The following is a 20088-nucleotide window of genomic DNA, read 5'->3' as shown; positions in this document are numbered from 1 at the left end:
TAAAAACTTTATTCATAGTGAGTTGACCCAAAACACTAATAACCTGTTTACAACTGACCACTTTGTGCTACTGCTTGAACTCGAAAATTAATGCATGCATTAAACATCAGACAGCATAACATTCACAATCATAAATATGCAGGTGATCTGCACAATGCTACCAACCTGCACATCAGTCTCAGTTTCAGCTGTGCAGCACAAAACTCTACATCAACTGGTGATAGATACCAAGTCCTTATTAACATGAACTTTTCCAAAAAGTAAATGCTTTAACCCCACTACATAATTAATCACCAAGGCTTTCATCTGGTTCCTAAGGAACAAGCTCTCAAAATTACTTCAGAACTACTTAGCATTTTAAATTACCATCTTTTCTGCACACAGGCATTTATGCTGTAGATAGACATTGTACCTCATCATGAAAAAAAAAGATAAGCATAGTTAAACACATTTCAAGGTTGCCAAGATAAAAGAGCCAAGGGATTGCTACCTGACGTGGATAATTATACCAATTTCAAAATGTCTTTGTTAATTCAGGAGAAAAGTGATGATACAGTGTTAGAATTTTTGGGGTGACCTGGCCCCTCAAATCTGTAGACTCCAGATAAATAACAAATCTCATTATCTTCCTCAGAAATGCTCAAGAAAAAAACCCACAATATCAGCACAGAGGGCAATCCAATATAGTTAGTGAATAAGATACTTAACGGTGTTAATTTATTTGCTATGAAACAGCAAATACCTGTCTTATGATCAACAAAATCTCTTTGGTTATATTTTCATCCCCTAGAACTATCAGTTAATGTGCAAATAATAGGATTGCTAAGACCGTAGCAAAAATAAACCACAATAGATTGCCATGAGTTTATTTCTTTTCTTAATATTCAGGATGAGTAAGTGTAACAACTTTAAATACCATGGAAAATCTAGTTATAAAAACAAAGGCTACATGAACTAACTAGACACATAGCTCTTACTCATCCCTTCCCTGTGAAACATTAGAAGTTTTAGTGCCAAAGTTTACTTAGAGAGAAGATCAGAAATGAAAACTTCTGACACATTCACTTACAGTATCTTTTTTTTTTTTCAAGCTTCAGCATTGGACTAAGAATGGGTATGCTCATCTGACTCTAAGTAATTGAGATCCCCTGAATTGGAAGTCATTGCCATACAGATCAGGTGCATTAATAAATCATGTAAGACTTAGTCTACCTGGATACGAAATACAATGGGTTTGAGCTAAGCAACCAGGAAGCTTTTTAGGCAAGTCTGGGTAACTTCATATTTGCAGTGGACTAAGAACATGAATGCAGTAGGTTACCATATCCTAACTGAAGGATGGTATTGTATCCTCTTAAATACTAACTTTACTGTTTAAGGAGTTATCCTACTGATTGAGTTCAACAAAGCTCACAAGGGCAGGTAGAAAAAGTGAAAAAAAATAAACCAAAGAAAAAGAACATGGATAGAAAAAGGCAGAAGGAAAAGGGTGAGAATAATCTGAAAGCCATCAATGCAGCATACCATGTCATGCTAGAACACCACCACAATTCATACTAAAACAGGTTTTGTCACTGGAGCTATCCTAGCCACGTCTCTCCCTAGAGATAAAGCTTGTACTAGCACTGTTCTGCCTCCTCACAACACAACCACAATGCCTCTGTTGTAGACAGGAAAGAAATTCTTGCAGCAAAAGATGCCTTTTGCACATTAAACATGTAACAACACAGTGAGTTTTGCTGGCAGTTATCTTTGTTATGGATGAGTCAAGGCTTCAACTATCGCTAATACGCCATCAAAACCCTGCAGTGTAATTCTGGCCAAAAGGACATAATTCTGCCACCAGAAATATAAAGAGATTCCACAGCTAACTCTTGGATCATGTGAGTTTAATAATAAACTTAAAAAACATCAGTAGACAAATTACCAAAAAGCAATCCTCTTAGCCATATGAGAGCAGAAAGCACAAAGTGCTTCGAGGATCATATGACTGTGTAATGGGAAAATTCCAAGAAAACTTCTGGAAGCCCTAATTTGCAAAAAGCTTATAGGATGATATTTATGGCATTTAGTTCTCAACGTGTTACATTAATTGTATATCCCTTACTTAAATAGTCATATTGTAAATGTTTAAAATAATACCTTTTTGACTTAATAAATGTTTCCCATTTATTCTGTCATTGTCTCTCTGCCCCCACCCCATTCCATTCTCCCATGCTACTGCTCTCCCTATGTCAACTCTCCTCCAGGAGAGCCTGGGATTTCCAGATTTCTGTATTATATTTCTGAATGTGTTCAATAAAAGGATCAGCAAGTTGTTTAGGCTGTCATTTGGGAACACATGAATTCAATTTCCATTTTAGCATTTTTCCAGGCCAACAAGCAAATCCTCACCCCTACCAACCAAGCAGAATGAAAACGCCCAAGCCATAACAAAATTAGTGCCCTCGTATTTCAAAAGGTTCATAAGTTATTGCTTTATACATATCTGTCTGTAACATTTTGCAATCTGAACAGCAAGTCAAGGAATCCTCACAGGAACAAAACACAGAGTAGCTGAATCTATCAATTGTGACAAAAAATGATGTTCGACAAATCTTATCTCTGCACACCCTGGTGAAGTGAAGTTACAGATTGCTAATGTTTATTTCAGCATGCTCACCATGGCAACTGAAATCACTGCATATTTAGGCTCACAAGATTTCATATTTTCTTCCAGCTTGGATGTGTTTTCTGGTGAACAACAATTAAAAAAACACACGTACACATCACTCAATTGAAAGCATAAACTCACAGTTTCATAGCACTTACCTATGATGGCCGATATGTCTTGCTCTTTTAATGTGCCCAACTCCTTTACATCCTGCTGTGGGACACCCTCCATGCTCTAAAGCTTCCACCAATTCCAAGGGACCTGCATGTCAGGGGAAATTACATATGAGATTAAAAAAAAAGTATCTAATCTTTACAAGTTATATAAATATGCAGGAATACCAGAGTATCATAGTAAACATGAAGGAGTAGTAAGTGAATAAAGCCTAATTTTAAAGTACTTTAGAAATGCATTCTGCAAAAGCATGATGGAGATTCAAACAACCTAATCCACTGGAGAAATAATTTTATTCTGTGTGAGTAAATCTCTGCAGGAGAGCTACATCTATATAAAGAATGCAAACCTTGGAGGAACTGTATGACTTCAAATTTCTCTCCTATTAACTACCTGTAGTCGGAATCTGGTTGTTTCTCAAGAGCACAAAGTAAGTTACTCTGCTGATCCTCTGTTCGTAATGGGTACTGACCTTCTCCATTTTTAGCTCAAGTTTTCCAGTGAACAAGGTGGTGAAATCAAAGGCTGAAACTACTACTAAAAAGAACAAGCCATCAGGAGATTTTTGACATTTTTACTTATCTGAATTTATGTGTCTGTCTGATTTTCATCAACCTGTAACAACGATGCCTGCAGAGACATTAAAGCATGGAGCTGTCAAAACTAGCTTTGACACTCAAGCAAACATAGTATATAACCCATAGTTTCATAGCAAGTGAGAGACAGACCTACTCCAGTATATGAAACTAAGAACACCTCCTGCACATCTGCAAACATGCACTGTCTCTCTAGTATGGGTTTTTACTTGAAAAGTACATGAACTTGTATGTCCCCCTACAGATAACAATACTGACATAAAAAGGTCTATTTAAAGAAATTTTCTGAGATGAAAAGATAGATTTCTTGCTTGCAGATGAATAATGAAAGATGGAGAATTATGTAAAATTAGGACAGTCCAAAAGAATTTTTTAACAAATGTTATGCTGATGTTACCACACTATGGCTACAATGAAGTCCAAAGACTTCTATAGGTTTTAAAATGGTGTCATGGATGAGAGAACAGAGAATTTTATCTTTTCTTCCTTTATGGAAAATTGATCCCTTTAACATAACAAGTTAGTGGACTCAGAGGAAGAGTTAACTTAATAGGGACAATTTTGTAAAGAGAAGTCCTGCTTCACCGATGCTCTGGTTTTGCAAAAACTAGCTCCCTACAAATGTTCTCTCTTCACTTAAAAAATTCAAACTCTCTAAAAATGTCATTTAAAAGACCTGCAATTGGCTGTCCGTATTTATGCAAGAAGCTGCTGTTTGCGTCACTGTGAAACTATATTAAAATCAACACCAATGCATGGTTCTTAATTCCCTAACTGCTATCAAAAAGGTCATAATCCATCATGATGACTTCACTACATCTTAAAACACTATCAATACATAAATACTGGGAGCATAAGACCATTATGATGACTGTTCTAGAGTGATCTTGCTAACATTGTGCAGTGTTCACACAGAGCTTCTGGTGCTAACACACAGGGATCTGGACTGCATCATGAAAAGGACCATCTTACTGACTGAAGAAAAAATATTGTGTCTTGCAAAGTATTTTCTTCTCTCCTTCTGAAACCCTTTCACAAAACTTGAAATGCACTTTACTGGGAAACGATATCAATATTTGTATAGTATTCTATATTCTATACCATATTCTACAGTAATAATACAAAGTCATATTGTTGGAAGAATATATTACTCAGTAATCATCCTATTTTAATAGTATTTGTGCTGTTAATGAATCTTTTCCTATTTAATGGATGGTCACTTTCCCTCCTGTCACATCCATTTTGGTTGTTATAGCTTAACTACTAGCAAAAAGTCAGTTCCACCAGTCACATGCTAAAAAGAGATGCACAGTTCCACCTACGCCACCACCTAAAGGAGATCACGTGTTGTACGTGATGGGCATCTGTACTTTGTTTCTTTTAATGCCTTCAACAAAATGAACTTATGTATTTTATAGTCCCACCCAGGTTAAGATTTTTCTTTTCAATCTTAGGTAATAGAAATGTTGCAACCTTATTTGGTTCTTTTGCCATGTAATTTTTATTTATATGGTCACAGGCTACTTTTTCCCACTGTACTGTTCCTTCATTCAGTACGCAGGATGCACATCTCAGTTTAAGAAGCGTATATGCAGCATCCGATCTTCTCCTCATTATTCACTTTGTGCTTTGGCACTTATGGCACGCTATTCAGGCTCTGCTTTGAAGGCAGAATGATTAACTTCCTAACAGGCAGTCATCACCGTATCACTGGAGTGCTCAGAAAACTAATGAATATACTCTGATCACGCTCTTGATAAGAAACATTTCTTCTTGACATTTTAGAGACGCTGAATTGAGGTACCCAGATTTTCAGGTAACACGTTCACACAATCTGTGTGTGCCTTATGCCAGTTATTTTACATTTAATTTTTCAGAGTACTTAGCATTGCTCAGCATTTCTTATTTTCCAAGCACAGCTCCTTCTGATCTCAGTTACAGCTGTGAACACTCAGCACTCGTGCAAACCATACCTCAGAGTCACAGTATAAAACAATCCCAGAGAAGAGTACTCAATTAAAAATCATCTATTCAAAGTCTGGCTAAAGTGATTTCGCTACCATTATCCAGAAACACAATGGCATAGCCAGGCATATCTTTACCACAGAAGTCTCTTTTCCCCGCCACCATTTATGACAGACCTCCCACTTCTTCAACAAGTAAAACAAAATCCCCAAAGAGGGCAAGCCAGTAAATACAGTGTTATTTTTGGTACCATGATCGTTACATTTATCTTCAATGTGGGCAGCATTAACCCCTCTTTGCTCAGCTGAAAAAGAAAAGGACGTTAGCTGGTTTTGAGGATTTGCCACAGCATTTGAAAGGAGTGCCTTCTCAGTGCGGTCTGGACTCCTTTGAGCTAAAAAGCACACTAACCTTCCAGGGGACATGGACAGAAGATTTTTAAGAGTGATACCCTATCCCTATTGAGTGCCACAGCAGCTTCACCACTGGCTTCCAAAGGGCCAGGACTTCACGCAACAGATCTTTATCATTACTTCAGGTTTTGACTGCGGTTCTTCTGCATACAGAGAAACATTGTATTTCCATTACAGTAAGGGTCAATAAAGCTATCTACTAAAAAGTGATTAATTACTGACTGTTGATTTTGCACTAAATGTCACATTTACATTATTTTGCATATCCTAGTCGCTACTCTTCCTTGGGCGGCACTGGAGGAAAAAAGAGAGCATGGTACGCATGCCTTTTAACATCGTTACGTTATAATGTGATTTCTCTTACTAAGCGGGGGCTGAAGAGGGTGTCCGGTTTTTGTACACCAGCCTGCAGGATGGATATCAGGGCTATCTACATCAGTCCAATAATCATAAATACTATCCCAGCCATCAAAATGGACCTAAAATCAAAAAGGAGAACAAAAGATTTTAGATCAGAAAAATTCTCTATAAAATCACTTTCCCCAAATAATCTATAAAAATGACATGTCCATTAGAGAAGACACTTCAAAAGAACTATCAATGTTACACAGAAAATACACGTACATTAGATTCTGGACCCAGACATACTCTTATTGAAGTGTCATTTTGTTGTTTACTCTGTCTTGCATCATCAGGCTCAAATCCCAGGAATAAAGCAGGATGAATTTAGTTCTCATATTAATACTTAAATTAAGCATGAATTTCTGCCTTTTGTCTCTCTCAAAAAAACCCCCAAATCCAAACATTTTTAAATCTCCTGTTTGAACAGGATTTAAGAATAGCAGAACAGTAAGCGAAGGACTAAAAAAAGGCATTTATCCATAGAAAACAAACCAACCCCCGTAACACACAAGTAGCAATTTTAGTAAAATGAGATTACAGAGGATAAGGAGTTGAAACTGATGAGCAAATGAAGTATGTGACTTCCCAGAAAACCACTAGTATGAGCTATACATGCATTTTTTTCCAGGCAAAAGCTAAATATCTTCAAATCTTACTTGACCTCTGTACTAGTAAATAGCTCAGATCTCTCATGCGCATGTGGGGATGCATGTACACACAGACACATACAAGCAGAGCTCTTTCAACATATGAAACAGAGTCAAATTACCACACCAGAAGCTACAAATCCTGTAATTTTAATAAATTAGACTAGAGGGGGGGGGGGGTGTGTTTTGGTTTTCTTTTTTGCACGACCAACTTAAAGTTTAGATAGAAAATGTGTAGGTGTGAAGATACTAGTTAACTCCCTACCACCAGTTAATTCAGATTCAAAATGAAATGTCAGCTGCATTTCATGCTGCATTTCCAGGTATGCCTAATAAATCTGTACAAACTGCAAACACAAACATCCTTCACATCCATCTAACTGGGTATCTGGAATATGCTAGCCGTTCTAACAGTTAAGGGCTACAGAGCATAAACTTGTTTTGTACAATAGAAAATAGTATCATTCAAGTATACAACTTCTGGAAAACTGCAATTTCTTAAAAATACATTATCTGAGATTAATCCAATCTGACGTCTGTAATTAATATAAAGTTCAGAATTGCAGAAGTCTCTGACAAGGCACAAGAGATCAGGGTTATTTTTTCATATCTCACATCTCTCTCCTCTCCCTGGAAGTTTATAGAGACAGATTCAATTAACCCAGGCCAAATATTTTATGGACCCTAACACAAATATCATAGCAGCCCTCTGACACTTGATATTAAATCATTCCATTTCTTGATAGAATAGACAACTGTCTTTTATCAACTATTCCCAAAGCAATTTTCCAACATACTCAACTCTGCTCTCTAATTACCTATGTCAGCAAATATAACTAAGAGGATAATAAAACAACTCCTTCCAAAGGAATTATACGCATATTAATCAGTGAAAATGATGAGCAAAAGCTTAGCAGGACCACAGCAATGTGACTCATTTCTTCCTTAGTGCTTAGTTTTACAACTGTAAGATTTCGGTTTTCAAAGTAGTCATCAGTCACTGAAACAGGATAGTACAGTAAGATAGAGAAACTTACTTTTATTCTATAGTCATCAGTATCTACAATAGTTGCTACTCTGATAAATACTGGATTTCTCTTATCAACCACTTCAAGTTTCATGTTTTTCTGAAAGCCATGAGAAGGTTTCTAGAAAAGAACAACAATATTATGTGAAACAGAAGAAAACCTCAAAAATCTCACACAATTGTAAAGTATATAAAATCCATAGAAAACTTTCTTCCTTCATTTTTTCAAATCTGCTCTCTCCCTCCAACAAATGCAACCATAAAAACCTCATTCAAACCAGTGTTATAAAACTAGAGAAATAAAGTAACTACTTTGGGATTCCAGATTCTCCATTCGAGCCTTCCAAGCAGGTAATTATGGATCTTTATTTTAAATCAGTTGGGTTTTTTCCTGAATTCTCTAGAAAAGTTTTCCCAGAGATTCTGACCAACAGTATTGAATGAAGTACTTACATATCAGCAGCCTGAAATGTCTATGAAATTGTCTACAGGAAACATATTTGTGGTTTTTTAGTATGTGTTTTCACTTCATGGATCAAACACTGTTTTTCAGTTTCCTACTGACAACATAACTAATCCATAGTGTAACAGTAAATACTCACTTGGAAAAACCAGGACCGAATACCTGTTTTGTAATGCTATTTTGGCAAAAAGATGTCTTTGTTAGGAAGATCAGATTTTATCTTTGTCATCTACAGTTAAGAAACTTAAGGCACAAATTATTTTTATTTTAAAGGAACATATGCACAAGACATGTTATGCTTGTATTTTAGATTTCTAGGAAAGTAACTTATCTGTCCCTCTAAGACTTCCCTGAACATCAGTGTTTTTTCCTCAGCTGCAGCTTAAGAACTCTATTTTCTCCCAAAATACAACATAAAATACTGTGACCGTCTCAGGAAGACTTCACCCAAACTCCAAGACAATCAGCATTTTATTCCCATTAAATGAGCTTTCTTATTGTCTATCAGAATTAGCATTCTATGGTTCACACTGTATTAGCACAGAAAGCAAGGAGGGGATTTCCTCTGGCTGTGAAACAAACTGAAACGCAGAGCACAGCTGACCCCCATGCAGTCAAGCTCTCCTTCCTCTCCATCCTCAAAGCCAGATGGTCCTGTCTAAGCTCCCTTTTGGGACCTACACCATCCTCAGCCGCTCTCTGCTAGCACGGTTTCTGGAACAGCATTGAGCCATGCCAGCTAGTGCTCTCCCAGTTTAACACCGTTCGTGCCTGCACGCCTGTGGCATGTCCCGGTCAGATTCCCGGTGCAGACAGAGCCAGACAGACCCTGCAGGCCACTGGTGGGGCATTCCCAGTGCTGAGCACTGCGGGGCAGCTGTCCCCTGAACCCCAGGGAAAGAAATTAAAACATGGATGCTCTGAGAGAAAAAGAAAATGTTTGTTTTTATCTTGATGTAGTCAAGGCCACAGCCCTCCACTGTTTCACCAAGGACTATACCTCTCAGGTATAACGAAATACCTTCCTAATCCTTGCTCTTTTTGCTGAGAACATAAGATTGAGACATGCTGTTGAGCCAGACACATTTTGGGGTGATAAACTGCAGGTTGGTAATAAACTCTGGTGATCTACTGACCCCAGGAACTGCCGTAAGCACCACATTTCTGCTGTTGTTATTCCAGCTCTTAGTAAAGTGTGATTCAGAATTAGTGACCCTGATCTGAACAGCCGAGGCAAACCAGCTTGAGCGAGCTGCGAGACAAGGGGCTGGGAGCTACCAGCCATCTGATGCTGGCTCCTAACACCAATCCTTTCTGCGTTACCGACCACTCCACTTTCCTCACTGAAATCCTAAGAGCTCAAGAAAGACAGGTGTCTTTCTAGGTGTACTAGCAAGTACAAAGCTAAAAGAAAAGGATGCTGTACACAAACACAATAGTTAAGCTGGGGAGCTGCCTGTGGATGCTGCCCATGTGCCCTGCTTGCAAACTCGCAGAAGAAAAAGTCTACTGAAGGATATGAAACACAAACTCTCTCTTGGCCACTGCTAGATACAATGGACCAGATGGGCAGCCTGACCTCCTACAATCATTTTTACATTCTCCCCGTATTTATTGGACCATTTAAAATGAACGGTTAGAAATACATATGTTCAAAATATGTTGTGATGACTCGGTAGCTATCTCATTATTTCTAATAACTAGGCAGTAATTTCCCATAGCAAATTACATTAATTAGTAACATTTAGTAACATTTAATCGCATTTATAACAATTAAAATAAGAAAGTAATAGTGATTTATAGTAATAATTACCTGTTTTCTAACCGTGAACTGCAAGCTTGCATAAAAATAAACCACCTATTTTGCAACTAATTAACTGGATACATTCAGAAACATAGGAACACCATATATGTATTCTCTTCTTAAACTAATTAATTATATGCACTTAAAAGCATGAAGAAATATAAGCATTTTCTCACCACTTTAAAAGCCCTTGCAGGTGCGGGTAATGAACTGGTTTCTTCCAAATACTTCTCCCAAGAAAAATGCTTAGCATGTGGATAGTCTGGCACAGAAGAAATATGAGCAGAATTAAACACTGCAGTGCGAAAACCAAAATTAATGTCTAATTTACAGAATGCCTAACACTTTTATAATACTGTTCTGATTTATGCTTCAGATTTATGAAATAATTACAAGAAAGGCTATTCTAAATTGTCTCTGACACATTCACCATGGAGGTTAAAAACCCCAACAATCTTTTCATATACAATATCAAGTAGCTATCAGAAAATGTCACAATTGCTTTGGGTATGGGAATATAAATAATGTGGACTGGAAAAATATGTCCACTTAATTCAAGGAATTCATTCAAGTATTGTAAGTCTAATCCTGTATTTTATAAACAGTATGTTACTGGCTAACACAATCTAATCAGTGATAGCTTTGTACCACAGTAGAGCACACCTGACTACTTGCTATTCTTTTAGTGAATTCGTTTTAACTACATTTCTAAAAAAAACAGCCTGGACATTTACTATAAGAATAATTTACAGACATCATCAAAGAAGATGTTGCCTTTCTCAGGAAGTGTCACGTTTGCGTGAAGTGTTTGTAAGAAACACAAAGACAGCTTTGCTCTTGAAGAAAAGGCAGTTCCTGTCCTTTGCCTTTCATCTGCACCAGAAGTTTAACTTGAAGTTTAAACATTATGATTCATAATCTAGAACAGAACGAAAGCAATTCTGATATGTTTTAAAGGGGATTTCACTGAATAATAGGCTGTAATTAACCTCCTGACAGACAGATTGGTTACGACTTTTCAAGATTGCTGGCTATTAGAACTTCTGTCAAAGTTGGTTTTAACCAATTAAAATTTTCCATGTTCTCAGATCACAGACTGCAGTTTCTGCAACAGGGCATTTAGATCATCCAGCCATACACAACAGTCTTGAAAAACCGTAGCGGTCTTATATTTCATACTAATGATGAATACACTTTCATTTTTCTGTATTGTCTCTCTCATTGTGCTTTCTTCCCTTCCAAAGAGCCCTATAAGTTAGATTCCTTGATCACATAAGGCACTCTGCTTATCAGCCCATTATCTTGCAGATGTAGTTCACATGAAAACGCTCTTCTTATGTAACAATCTCACACACCTGGAATCTGCTTTATCAGCATTTTCACAATGTGAGTCTTCTAAGTGAATACATTCCATCAAAAATACAAACTTGTTCAGATTCCAAGGGGCACCTTTCATGGATAGATGTCTCCTTACTAGAGCAGCATATATGTGCATACTTAACACCTAATGTCTACTATATTTCTACTTTCAATATATTATGTCCTCTAAGAAAATTTAGAATTCCCCAAATACCAATTCTTAATTACAGAAAGAAAAATTCAGGAGAGGTAACAATAAGCTTATGGTATAAGCTTTAATGGTGCTAGCTGACTATAACCTTAAATCTTTCAGATGTGTAATAAGACACAAACCTGGTGGGGTGATGAGAGTTCTTTTATGTTCTTTACACCATCCAACAGGATGAATATGTGGGCTAGCTGCCTCACACCTGGAGGAGGGGGAGAAAACAGGGGATTGACGATGCAGTTCTTCAGACATTCTATTATGCTTAGAAAACAAGACATACAAAAAAAGATTTAACAAATTCTGAATAACCTATGACACCTTCAACTTACACTTAAACTGCAAACATAACCTGAAAATATGAACACATCTAACACAGACTTGTAACCACCAAAAGCAGCATAAGACTTTATTTACTATTTCACTGGAAGATCAAAAAATCAAGACCTTCAAGTCAGTGGTAGATCTCCATTGAGAAGCTACAATGCTGTACCTGAAAAATTCATGCATAGAGACTCTTGGTAGAAACATGTTGGCTGGTTGCAAGAACGCAGTAAACCCATCAAAGATGGGGCTTTGCAATGCCAAGATTGGAACTTTAAACCAAAAAGCTTAAAGACCTTGATTAATGATCCAGGTTGCACCTGGAGACAGATTAGAAAATCATGCAAAACTGTAATGCACTGTCAATAATGAGTAAAAATTAAAAACCAGATTCTGAGTGGTTTGAATGGAGCTATAAACACGTTATTATAACCCAGCAGCACATAAGCGAAGTAATCTGAGGAAAAATCATCAGCAAAAAGAAGTAAAACAGCATTTTAGGCCCAAGCTGCCTGAAAGAATCCAGAACTACTCAGTGACCCAAGACTGCAAATTGCTCTAAAAAAGTTGATCAAACTCTCTGACTCAAGTGACTAACAACTTCCCATATTTTCTGTCATGTGCATCAAATTTTGTACGAATGCTGTTGCCTGTGGCACGCCACAAGAACCACAGGAGACTAACTGGGGCAGGGTGAGTTACACTTGACATGTGCTGGCATCGCTCTGAAGCAAGGAGAGATCACTCTCACTGTGCTCACTGGTTCAGTTACGTTGTGCTTAGAAGAAAGTGGCAGTGGGTGCTGGCTATCAAGTTCTGTTAGCAATACCAAAAAACATGACATGCATTGCAAAAATGTAATTGACACCAAAGCAGGTGAGAAAAAAACTGTTTAAACATGCAGCATTGTTATATTATTATAGAACTACATAATTTTGTTACATATTGTTATATTATTTCATAACAATATATCATGTATATTTCATGTACAATATAACATATGGTTTATATAATATATAATGTATATACTGTAATTATTATATTATTACTCACTATTATTAGGGAAGGCAAAAAGTAAGACTGATCTACAGGAAAAGTAAAAAGCCATCAGACTCTGCTGTGAAACATGCACCATCCCTATGTCTGCATCGATACTTAATGATTGGTTTTGAGTTGGCTGAACAATTAATAGTGCTTTTTTAAAGAAGTAGATAGTACTTATGTAGTCAGGGTGACTAAGGAACATCATGCTGACACAAAAAATCCAGCATTATTCTGCACGGCACTGCAGTATGCTGTGTGAACATACAGTTCACACATACTGTTTTCCTCTATTTAGCTGGAAACTCAAATATAACCATGTAATTCCCACACAGATCCGTCCTTAGGGACCTCATTTCTCTTAGGAGCCTGTCCCACCTAATTTGTTTTTTAGTTAGATAAATTCAGTATTACAGTGAACTATCTCTCTCTCACTGTTTCCTAACCCTTAAAGGTACTTCAGTAGCTGACATTAAATATTCCCAGCTATGGGCCCTCTCTCTTCTGGAGAATCCCATCAGCGCTTCCATCTCTCTAGTGGCCACGAGCCCAGTGCCTCACTCGCTCCAAGGACCCACCGAGGCCAACACGCTGCAGCCTGAGTCAGCTGAAGTAGCTAAGGTCTTCGTTCCCCAGGGAGGGATCAAGAAACCAAGCTGAAGTAGCCAAGCAGCAGTCGAAACACCATCTCTCCCTCCTGCTGAAGGAATGCTCCTTTTCCAACACTTCTCAAATATTTAATGAGAAAAGAAGACAAGCAGAGAGCATCCATGCATAAAGACATACACTTCACGTACAATAATCATTGCATAAAATGCTGAAATACTCTTTGTGATCCAGTTCCTATTTAATCCCTCTCTGAAGTCAATGCCTCAACCATCAGGCTGGAGGGTAACATGTACTCTTCCCCTTTCCCCTCAACCCAAGAGTTACTAATATAAAATACCTGAACAGTGAGTCTGCTCTCCCTGATTGTTATAAAATTATCATTATCTGTATCTATTCAGAAAGTATTAGCATGCTGGAAGTTATATTAATTAATTTCCCTTAATTAGCAGTACTAGTTTATATTTTTTTTTAAATATCACATATTGATAATTTGTAATACTTCAGAGGGTGCAATGAACTGTGCATGACAGAAAAAGAAGTTGAAGGTAAATGAGAAGGCACCCTAAAGTCTTAAGGCTCAGATCAAAATGCTAGGTCTGCAGATCTTGACCACAAACATGTTTTAAGGCTTGCAAAAGGAAACACAGCACAGAAAAGACGGTAGACTGAACCCTGGGCTACTGCCACATTGCAGTTTTGAACCTGTGCTGCATAAAAGAAAAATGAAGGAGCACATCATATTTGGAATACACAGAATAACACTAATTTTTTTTTAAATCTGAAAAGTAATTTCACATGATGTCAAAAACTCAGTATGGATGTATTTCAACAACGGAAATGCAGGTTGGATGCTTCAGAAGCATTGTCTCACAACAAGCACTCCTCTAGCCTTCTACTTAAAAAGAGTCAAGCACTAATGATGAAAAATATTGGCCAACCTACTGCAATTATCTTGTGGCTTTATGTATGAAACAGCTCTGCTAGTATTTATTTGTCATGATGCCAAACAGATCAATTTCTAGCAGATACACCTACATTTGATAGACTCTGTAATGGCTCTGACAATAGCCAAGGATTCGACTCACTTGAAGAATACCAACCTTTTGTCCTACTACAGTATAGAAAGCTATACTGTGTGTAGTTAGTATTTATAGAATCACACCAGGTACTCTCTAAATCACTGAAGTTGACATTAATAAAAGGAAGCAAAAGGACTTTTGTGATAATTTTGCACTATTAAAACTCAGCATCTGATTCCTAGAAATGCTTTGCCCCAAACGACTCAGAGAAAAGGTGCTTCATGCCCCCTCTGTCCTGTTCCCTTCTCTTTACAGTAATGGTGAAGAGAAGCCAAGGAGCAAGGGGGGCAGCACTTCTCTCTCCTATCCCTCTCAAGTTAGACTTCCACTTGGAAGAATTTTACACGGATGAGGTATCTTCCTGCACTGGAAGGACGTATCCTCCTACTTCTGAAATGTTTTGCAGTAAAGTCCACAAGTTATTTTCAAAAGTTTCCTGAGTTAAATTTGGGAACAAGAGCCATGCTCGTGCGTCACTATGGTATTATCAGCACTATACTTAAAATAATGAGGTAGACATGTAAAAGCGCTTACCAGGACAAACCTTCTAAATGCATTTGTTCTGTTTTGCTTTCTCAAGCCTACTTTGAATGTACATTTGAATATAAAAATCTGAAAAGTAAATGCCACTGCACACATTTTTTGCCTTGAAGATTCAAGAAGAAGCAAGTGACCAAGGTATGTCACAATGAAAGATGCACTCCTGGAAGATGCTCTGACATTACAGCAATGGGAGCAAACACGGAAGACGTAGCAATGAGTGCTACACAATACCACAGCACTGCAAAATAGCACTACAAAACATCCACAACATTTTGATTTGCTTTAAAAGAAAAACCCAGTCATTATAGATGAGCCTATAAGTAACGTCTGTGACCTCAGGAATAAAAAATATCCCTGTTCCAGCAAAACCAGGTCATATGGTCCATCTTCACCTACTGATTTCACACAGCCTTTTAGCTTCTAACAGTCCATTTAACAATAAAAAGTAGAGATCGGTAAATATCACACACAATTTTATGCTTTAATGTGTGTTATTTAATGGACATATTATCCAGTTTGGAAGAACAACAACAGTCTATCAGACTAAGTTCAAGAACTGTCAGCTGGAATGCTAAAGGCTACTCTGAACTCTCACAATCAATTTGCTGTGTCCCACAGCTTTTTTTTTTTGTGTTCCAAAACAGATCACCCAGCTCACACGCTTCATAAAAGATGATGATCCATGAACTGTGAGGATGCTTGCTAGGCCAAAAAAGGTTACCGCCACTAGCAGGAGCTGAAGAATTTTGCACCTCCAAACCTACCTACGCCTGGATCACAGCAAAGCAAAGCCACCTTCCACCAGGCAGTGGAGTGGTGACACATGCACACTCAACTAACAAAGCAAGATTATAATGTTCATATAGTTCATGCCACTTGCGATCCATTCTTTCTGTAGCATGAAAACATGCAGACAGAAAAAGACATCTATTGTCCATACTGGAAACTGAAGCTAATCCAAGAAGCTGAAGTGGAGCCAAACCCAGCAGAATGCACCAGCTGAACCCCTAAGAGAGCCACGCAGAGAAGGCTCAGAACAAGCTGCAGTTCCCTGAGTTATGTGTAGCTTAACTACATCTTAGAAAGGAAGTCAAAGCAGGGAAGAGCTACATGATGTAAAAGGCCAGGAAGAAGTTCTGCAATAAGGAAAGTTGAGGGCAGCTGACAACGTGAGCCCCTGGAGCATGCACCACTCTGCGTGAAAGGAACATGTGTGCAGTTCAACAAGCCTTAAATCATGGCAGGAGAGCACGTCACAACGGGAGACTCAGACATGGAAGACGATGTAGTATTTTTCTTTCAGTCGCTTTCAGCTGCCCTGTTAGTTTTTCCCAGAAATCTGTTTCATACATACAGCTCATTAAATTCAGATCAAGAGAGATGGATGATAATGCTTGCTGTTAAAAAAATGAATATTCAATTATTTTAGAAAAATATTTTCCCAAATGGGTCTCCACCTGAAGATGCAGACAGTTTTCATTTAGTAATTGGCATTTTCTTTAAAATAAACTGTATGTGTAATGCTCATTTTCTGTTTTGAAATAATTTCTTATTTTCCCTTTTGTGAAAACAAACCTGTTGGTATTTCGATTTTCACTTTATTAAATATAGATACAATCTGTAATGAAAATCTTATCAAAAATCTCTCATACGCACATGCATTATACCCACAAATAATAATATGCCATCAAGAATGCTACTTATACAACTTCTTGATTGTGAGATGTCATTCACCTAACCGTGCATTAAAAAAAGAAGAAAAAAAAAAAGAAAGAAAAACATAGAAACCATCCTGCAGCCCCATCTAGTGCATAAGTGAGAATACTTCATCATTGCTGGTATTATTTTAGGTCAGGACTTCCCAAAATGTGAGGCTATGGTATGTGTCCAGAGGTGGTACAGCAAGCCACATTACTGTATTTTCTATTGAAAATCTGGTAAGACAGCTGCTGCATGGTAATTTGCATGAAATTTTAGAGCTTTAGGGTCAGATAATGGTCTATTATCCATTTAAATAGTTGAAAGCATGCACTGTGACTCATGGTTCTTTAAGATTGTTTTATCTTCTTTTTCACATAACACAACCCCTTCAAAAAGACTGTTCCTTTCAAAGAGAGAGTGGAGCAAAGTTAATTATCTCAAAAACGAAACAAGCAGAGCACAACTTTTAAGGACTTGGCTGTTTAGCAAAATAGCAGATGCTGGTGGAGAGCAGAACCGGCCTCTTAGTCTCACACCAAAATCCAGTCTGTTCCAAAACTCGTACAGATCAGAAAATGGTTCAGAAAATCAAAAGCTGATTTGTCTTCACGAGGCACTTTAGATATCGTTTTTTCTATGCAAGACGGACAGGAACAGAACGGTGAGTGAAGCACGGGACAGCACATTTTCTCACACTCTGGTAAGCTGATTCGAAAAGCTGACTGTAGCACCTTCTCTGCAGGGGAAGTTCAGACCAAGCCAAGGAGGAGGGCAGCCAGAGCCCTCCGACCCAGCGAGGTTGGGCTGCAGCATGTCCAGCATGGCCATCGCTCCATCTCTCCTGTGGGCAAGCGGCAACAAGCTACCACAGCTCCACCTCCTGCGCAAGCTCTGGCCGTGTTTGGGTTTGGTCACAAAGAAATTAGGAAGCTGAGGTGACATAAATCTGTGTGTAAGCAGAACAGGTGCAAGAGAATGGAGAACTGAAAGCCAGCGTAGTTAATTCATAGTTCAAACATACCCAAAGATTCCCAAATTCTATTTCCAGATTCAGAAAACCACAAGAAAATTTGGAAATTACACTCAGAGGGAACATCTTGGCTCTCAAATAAGTATTACTTGTTTCATCAAAAAATATGGGACAGATGGAAGGACCTGATGGCTTGTGTCATATAGGTCAAAATTCTCCTTCCTGAGGAACATCTTAAATTTGTCAATTTTCTTCACTTCCCTCTAAAAGCCACTGCCAAAGGACAAGCTAATGGGCTTTATAATACACTGAAAGTATCACCACCACGCATTAAAGAGCTGTAGTAATGACTAATTCTAGCTAGGGTTCTTATTTTCAACCATTAACGTATTTTGTAATGCTCAGAAAAAAGTCAGGAAGAGTACCTTCAGGCTGAAAGCTTGAAGCCTTAAAAAGCTTAGGTGAAGGAAATAGATTTCTGTTGCCTGAAGTCCAGTAAAATCAATCAACTGTCTTTTAGTTATCCAAGAAGATGAAAGACTTTTTATATTCAATGAAAAAGTTCAATATACCCAAACTAACTAAATCACAAAAGGTATACAGAAAAAAAAAGGTACTTGTTTGTAATAATCAGCTACATACACTAAATATATAATTTCTCCTTCACTATAATTCTGAGATTGAAACTTATACCAGGCGCAGGGAAACTATGAGGCTCCACTCTGGGTAATCCCAACAGAACTTTTCATTTTTAGTTACAAACACCAGTTGGCATATGTGAAACTAATGCACCTAAGATATTTTAAGGCCCCTACAAACCTGGTGTCTAAAATTAAAAATATAATCTGATGCATTTTCAGGCTCTTTTTTGGTTGGACATTCCACTGTTATTTTTATTTGCTCTTCTTTTCTCCCATTTTCTATTCTTCCTCCTCTAGTCTCTCCCATTCTCAGTCACAGCAATGCAGAGAGGTAGGCCCTGCCTCTCAGGATTTAATTTCCATGCACATTATTTCTGGCAGCATCTTCTCGCTCCTTCCAGAACGGTATTTTACAATTTCACCAAAAGAACAAATTGTGTTTGCACTAAAAGCCTTGCCTAACTGCTGTCTTCATTATTAATTAATGGCGTAACTGTTATTAGTGAGCATTTAAACATCAGGAAATTCAGAATACTTTTTCCCAGTCCCCCGTTTCCTCCTGCTTTGCAGAGGAAATGTATGTTCTGTGGTACTTCTTCATGGAAACAATCATTAATGTTTCTGCTCTTTGACTCATATATCCTATTATCTTGATACTCGGTTCCTGACTTCACTGAAACACCTGTTCACCGGTGGTTCAGTAATTTAATTCTCCTACAGCTTATTTGTCATGTAGCCCATACAATTATTATTTCAAGAGATGGACTCACAAAGTTTTGAACTTACATAATAGTTTCACATCATTCTCATTGACGTAGTGCCTAAGCAATCATTAAAAACAGATGAAGAAAACTTCTTCCGTTGTTTTTACAGGCCAAGCTATACAATTACATTGCCACTGCCAAACCCAAGACGAAGGCTTACAATGCTCTACCTGTTCTGCAGTAACTTACTCTTCAAAGAATGTAACATATATGACTTTGCTCTAAACGACCTGCCAAATGAAGATGCAACTGCAAATACAAACCTGCCCTGTGACAGCCAAAGCCTGAATTTCCTTCAGGATCTTTACGTTTGTAGTACGCCCTGCTCCATCCACTGACTTTTGATATAGATACACAAAGCTCCTCCACCATACAATATGCCAAAGGGTCATCTCTAGCACAGGTCAGGATGTCAAGATCTCAATTTCAGAGGAAGGTAGAACACCAAACGCTAAAACCAGGTTTTGCCATTATCCTGATGCCTTACAGAAGATTTGGTTTGGTTTGGTCTGAACAACAGAGTGGTTCAAGAACCTTATAAGAAAATGCAGCCTTTCCTTCAATTTACAGATATATGTAAACCTAATTCCAAGTACAATCAGTCACATTATCATGGTGCATATTATTCACTAAAGATATCAACCTCAGCCGTAGTATGTAATTGAAATGAGAAATTAATCCACATGGGGACACTCATTTAGCACAATC

The 20088-nt window shown here is 37.8% G+C and overlaps 1 protein-coding gene across 9 annotated transcripts in view; it reads right to left on the bottom strand.

The window, feature by feature from the left end:
- Nucleotides 1–20088, bottom strand: part of L3MBTL3 (L3MBTL histone methyl-lysine binding protein 3) — an 83977-nt gene that overhangs the window by 22140 nt on the left and 41749 nt on the right. For all 9 annotated transcript variants that reach the window (XM_075748060.1, XM_075748059.1, XM_075748066.1 and 6 more), the window contains 5 exons: nucleotides 11837–11913; nucleotides 10321–10406; nucleotides 7888–7998; nucleotides 6166–6280; nucleotides 2812–2914 (listed from right to left, as the gene is read on the bottom strand). In XM_075748060.1, coding sequence (XP_075604175.1) covers nucleotides 2812–2914; nucleotides 6166–6280; nucleotides 7888–7998; nucleotides 10321–10406; nucleotides 11837–11913 — 492 coding nt within the window. The remainder of the gene's footprint in view (nucleotides 1–2811; nucleotides 2915–6165; nucleotides 6281–7887; nucleotides 7999–10320; nucleotides 10407–11836; nucleotides 11914–20088) is intronic.

Source organism: Balearica regulorum, chromosome 3 (assembly GCF_011004875.1).
Source record: "Balearica regulorum gibbericeps isolate bBalReg1 chromosome 3, bBalReg1.pri, whole genome shotgun sequence".
NCBI classification, from domain to species: domain Eukaryota; kingdom Metazoa; phylum Chordata; class Aves; order Gruiformes; family Gruidae; genus Balearica; species Balearica regulorum.
Note: the sequence above shows the minus strand (reverse complement) of the source record. Positions and strands in the feature narration are given on the sequence as shown.